Here is a 6,000-nt window from a genome sequence, read left to right as displayed (position 1 = left end):
ACACCTCTGTCAGAGGCGTCAGGCCTGGGCAAGGGGCCGATCCTGCGATTGGAGGGTGATGGGGGTCAACGCCTGAGGGCTCCCAGTATGTGAGAGGGGGCAGGCTGGGCTGAGGGACACTCCCCCCTCCCCCACACACACACCCAGTGCACGAATTTCGTGCACTGGGCCCCTAGTTACTACAAATAAAATACAAATCATTTGAAGTTTGCTCTCAACTATCCTTCAGCATAAAATTACTACTCTTAATTATAAAGGTAAAATTCAATCTTCCCCAATATTACCAATAAAACCATCTCTGGAATGTTGCTTGTAATATTATAAAAAGTACTAGAGGCCTGGTGCACCCTGTGGGATCAGGCCTACACCAGCAGTTGGACATCCCTCTCACAATCTGGGACTGCTGGTTCCTAACCACTCACCTGCCTGCCTGCCTGATTGCCCCTAATCGCTTCTGCCTGCCAGCCTGATCACCCCCTAACTGCTCCCCTGCCAGCCCGATCGCCCCCAACTGCCCTCCCCTGCCAGCCATCTTATGGCTGTGGGCACCACCATCTTTGGGGGGGGGGGGGGGAGGCAGTCAATTAGCATATTCCCATTTTATTAGATAGGATTAATTGACAAAAGTACTTTTTAAAAAAAAATAATTCTCTGGATAGGCAAAAATTAAAGAATAAGCTGTGATGTCTCATTTATCCATTATTCCCAAGAAATTAGATAGTCCACACAAATCAACTTTAGAGAGATATTCTGAAGCACCTCTCTGTACAGGTGTGTACACATATACACACATTTTCCTCCCACTTCATTCTGAGGCCATTAACTTCATGTGACTGTTGTGAGGATTACATAAATGATAGAAATAAGCTCCTCATATATGTTTAGTACTATAATTACTCACTCATCCTATGAGTACTGAATGAACACCTGCCATGGGACAGGTGCTGTGTTGACACTGAGGACCCAATGGTACACACAATCAGGTAAGGCCCTGCCTTTGTGGAGCTCTTCATAACCTCTGACTTCATCTGTCCTCATGTTCTGCACCAGCCCCTCTGGCCTTGCTGCTTTTTGGCCAAACACACCCCTGCTCTATCCCCCAAGACTAGCTTCCTCACTACTTCAAGTCGCATGTCACTGTCTGAAAGGCCTCCCGACCACCTTATGTGGAAAAACTCTACCCTCCCAACTATGACATCACGTCCCTTCCCCTGCTTTAGACTTTCTTCTTAGATGTCCACCAATGACATCATCAGGCCTATATGGATTTGTTCTTGATCTTTGTTTTATTCACTTAGGGAAGATGCTGGTATACACCATGTCCTTGAGAAGGCACTTAAAGCAAACAGACACACACTCACCTGAGCCTGCGTGTGTTCCACTGGGGGTGACGAAGGCAGCGGGACCTTGAGTTCCTGGACACATGTCTCTATGAGGGTGGCATCTGCAATACTGTTTAGGACAGAAAAAGAAACCCCTTCAGATGATTAGTAGGCTTCTAACTAAAGATTCATTAGTCAGAATTTGAAATCTGAATTGTAACCTTGAATAGAATTCAAGAGAAAGGATTTTTATAAAGAAAGTCAATGTTTATAAAAAGCTATTGTGCAACACAGGAAAAGATCTTATCAGATGAATGTGGGAAGCAAAAAATTCTGAAGAAAAATATCTAACGAAATCTTATTAAAACATTACTTCTAATCCTCATATTAACCCCACTGAGTAGGTGTCATCAATGATACTCCAAAGAGTAACTTTCCCAAGTCTGCAACACAAGTGAGTAAATGACCTCTAAGTAGACCTTAAGTTGGACTGAATTACATATCTAAGGACTTTCTTACTATACCACATAACCAATAGGAAAATCAGAAAAAGTTATGTCAGAGGCTTATTAATATTAGATAAATGAATGAACCAAATCATAATTTCCCTAAATTCTATGAGAATACTTTCAGTCTCCAGAACTAAATAACTGCAAATCAATTTTATGATCTTTCAACCCATGGACATTATTCTTTACGACCACGAGGGAGCTAAATCCCCAAACTCCTTCCTTCCAGTTAGAATGACCAAGGGGACTGACTATTCCTTGGGTGTGGTGGAAGATAAGTAGGGCTTAGAGCCTCTGAATTTTACGAAATCAGGATTTTTTTTTGAGGGGGTGGGCTTAATAGTCAATATAACAAACCAATATGAGCGGCTTAATGGATCTAAAATAAAAGTTGTCAGTACAATTCTGGCAAAAGCAAAAACCTGCAGTCTAATGAGCCTTCAAATGATGAAGAAATATCCAGAACATGAAGCCATACAGTGAGTCATGAATACAGCTGGTGGGATTCACCTCCACCACCATGGCTCTCTGGGAGTACTTCTCTCTTACCCACAGAGCAGCTCTATGAGCCGAGCCTGTCGGAAGGCAGATGCTGTGTCTTGTGGAGCAATCACCAGGAGGCTGTCTGAGAGGCTGCAAATAGCTGACAGCAGGGGTGGGGTGACCAGGATGCATGGTCTGGGCAGGAGAGCAGAAAGGGAAGAGTCATGAGGGAGCCGTGGGGACACTGTTTCAGGCTGACCTAGGATTGAAAACAAGCATAAAAATGTCACTATTTGGTTTACTTTGCGGTTATGTGCAATAGTCTCAAACTCTGATGATCAGAGGAAAGTTCCTGAACGTGCCCAAGAGAGATGGAATTCCCTGAGTGCTTGATGCATCTCAACCCTGAGGATGGAGATTTAGACATCCACCTCTACTGTGTGCGCACGTACATACATGTACACTTGTGAATGTGTCTGCATATCCATGCACACAATACACAAGTGTGTGCATATACATGTACACACGGTTGTCTCTGTTTGCATGTACATGTACACGTGTGTGTGCCTTGGATGAAAGTGCAAGGGCCCGATAAGAAAGGCAGAGCATGGTGTTGTGTCCCAAGCACTCAGAAACAGAGGAACAAATACACCATCCACAACCCTTTTTCTGAGATTTGGGATCAGAGTGTTTCAAACTCAAAATACTGTTAGATTTTTGGAAAGATAGTAACTACAAATACCACATGTTAATTGACACCTCCAGCAGGATCTTGGCAATAGCATAACACCACCTCTACACGTAGCATGTGCACAACCACAGTAGCAAATGACTAGAGGGCAGGTGCTGCAGCCACATGCACTCACGTATGAGCGAGGGTTCTCACGAGTGAGTCAGAAAACATTCAGTGTTCAGAGACTCTGGGTTTTAGAACTGACAACATGAGACTGGAGCTTCCCTAGAAGACTCGGCAAGGAATAGCTAAAAAGAAAGCTGATCTGCCTCAAGATTCTCTTTCATGACCCTCACTCCTTACTTCTTTTTTAAAGAAATATTATATTTTAAATAAATTCAGTTTAACAAAAAGTACAAAGAATTCCATATACCTTCAGCGAGATCCCTAAATATTAACACTTCATCACATTTTAGCTATTTACCTACCTATCTTCTTATGTACTACTAGAGGCCCAGTGCACAAATTCGTGCACGGGTGGGGTCCCTCTGCGTGGCCTGCAGAGATCGGGCCCCTGCTCGCAATCCCAGCCTCACAGCCCTGCCTAGTACCCCACCTTGACCTGGCGCCACCCTCTCACCTGCTCTACCATCCTGCTTGCTGGACAATCGATCGGGGCCAGTCCCCAGCCCGGCTCCCTCAGCACCTGGGAGCTGGGCAGTGGCCCTGGCCCCGCCGCCACTGGTCAACATCTGCGGGGCAACCAGCGGGGTGACTGGGTCCCCACTCACACCCACCTTGGCCTGGCACCGCCCGCTCACCTGCTCCACCATCCCTCTGCAGTCCTACTCTCATCAGGGACCATCGGGGCTGACAGTTCCTCCACTGCCACCTGCTGCCAGCGCTGCATCGCCAATGCCCACCATGTTCCACGCCACCCCTGGTGGTCAGTGTATGTCATAGCAAGTGGTTGAACTCCCAGTTTCCCAGTCCAATGACTGCCCAAGGGGGCAATTTGCCTATTAGGCTTTTATTATATAGGATTTGTAAGTTGCAGACAAAATCCCCTTTAATTTTCTAAACGGGGATTTTGTTTTTTATAATCACAGGACAATTATCAAAACCAAGAAATTAACAATGAAACAGCAGTACTTTCTAATCTGCCTTTTCCAAATCACACATATTATCCAATGAATGTCCTCTATAGCAGCAGTCGCCAACGGGTGGTCCGCGGAACACTGGTGGTCCATGAGATCCGAAAGTTTAGTGACCACTGCTCTACAGCAAAGGAAAAAGTCATTTTCCTTGTTTGGATCCAGGTTGGGATCATACTCAAGTCCTCACCTGGAGGAGCTGCCCCGCCTTGCTTGGTCTTTCAGGACCTGACACTGGTTATGTGGTAGGTCAGATGCTGGGAGTTTCCTCCTGAGGAGACCTCCAGCACACCACATCAGGAGAATCATGATTCCTCCTTGTCCCATTATTGGTGGTGTGAACTTTGGACTTTTTGATCAAGGTGGGGTCTATTATGTTTCTCCACTATAAAGTTATAGTTTTTCCCTCCATAATTAATTCCTTCAGGGAGGCACTTTGGGACTATACATTATAAAGAAAGATTATTTTTTGAATCAAATAAAACTGGGAAAATTAAATTTAGGTACTTCCACAGAAATAGTTCAAATGGTTTTAAGGGAAATTTTTATTTTTTTTTATTTTTTTTTTTTTATTTTTTTAAAATATATTTTATTGATTTTTTTACAGAGGAAGGGAGCTCTATCCACTGAGCCAGACCGGTTTCGGCTTAAGGGAAATTTTTAAATACTATTCACAAACTATGTGTTACATGTCTGTCTAGGGCAGCCGTGGGCAAACTACGGCCTACGGGCCGGATCCGGCCCATTTGAAATGAATAAAACTATTGAAATAAAAGGCTGTACCCTTTTATGTAATGATGTTTACTTTGAATTTAATTAGTTCACACAAACACTCCATCCATGCTTTTGTTCCAGCCCTCTGGTCCAGTTTAAGAACCCATTGTGGCCCTCGAGTCAAAAAGTTTGCCCACCCCTGGTCTAGGGCAAGCATGCAGCAGAGAAGAACATGAGCAAAACAGGAGGAGCACAGCATTGAGGAAACTCAAACTCACTCAATATTTTCAATATAATTTTTATATTTTATCTGGACAGAATTATCCCAGTTATCTATATGTATAATACTCAAATAGACTAACATTCTTATTTTTTAGTAATTGAACTTTATAAATCAAATGTAGGCTTAAAGACCATGAGACCCTGTTAATGGTTTTCTTATAACATAAAATAATTTTCTTTTAGAAAAGTTAGAAACTAAATTTAAAAATGCAAAGCTGGATGTCTAAAGGGGCCCTAATGTATATGCCAGAACAAATACTTGTTATCCTGTTCTAAGTTACACTGGGACATGATAATCCCCAAGTTAATCAAGAAGAACAGAATAAGAAATAAAAGGACTAACCAGCTGCACTGGAAAATCCTGCCAGACGTTCCAACTGAGGGAACTAAAATCTCATTATCACTTATAAGAAATTGTATCTTAATACTATTTAAAGACATCTAAGCACCACACACTGCTCTGGTGTTGAGGCTCACTGACAACTTAAGTACAATGCTCTCCAGCACCGTACAAGGACTGTGAAGACTCCACAAAAAGGTGAGAACATTTTTTCTGTCAAATACATACACTGAAGGGATTGGTGATAGGCAAAACTGTGCATGAACATACATTCTAAGCACCGTCCTTGAAAAGAAAATAGTCCAAATCAAGAGTAATGAAACAAAAAAACCCACACAAGTATACATATGTCCACACACAAAAAACTGTACATAAATGTTCATAGCATTATTATTCAAAATAGCCAAGCGAAACAAATACAAATGACCATCAACTGATGAATGGGTAAATAACAGATGGTATGTTGATGCAGAAGAATATTATTTGGAAATGAAAAGGAATTAAGTATTGACGCATGCTATAA

General features: G+C 42.8%; 1 protein-coding gene across 1 annotated transcript in view; it reads right to left on the bottom strand.

Annotated features, from left to right (window-relative positions):
* Nucleotides 1-6,000, bottom strand: part of RTTN (rotatin) — a 110,145-nt gene that overhangs the window by 30,130 nt on the left and 74,015 nt on the right. Inside the window, exons 35-36 of the mRNA XM_015562684.1 lie at nucleotides 2,381-2,573; nucleotides 1,362-1,452 (exon numbers count right to left, since the gene is read on the bottom strand). Of these exons, the coding sequence (XP_015418170.1) occupies nucleotides 1,362-1,452; nucleotides 2,381-2,573 (284 nt within the window). The remainder of the gene's footprint in view (nucleotides 1-1,361; nucleotides 1,453-2,380; nucleotides 2,574-6,000) is intronic.

Source organism: Myotis davidii, unplaced genomic scaffold, assembly GCF_000327345.1.
Source record: "Myotis davidii unplaced genomic scaffold, ASM32734v1 scaffold96, whole genome shotgun sequence".
In the NCBI taxonomy this organism is placed as follows: domain Eukaryota; kingdom Metazoa; phylum Chordata; class Mammalia; order Chiroptera; family Vespertilionidae; genus Myotis; species Myotis davidii.
The sequence above is the reverse complement of the archived record's forward strand: the minus strand, read 5'-3'. Positions and strand labels throughout refer to the sequence as shown.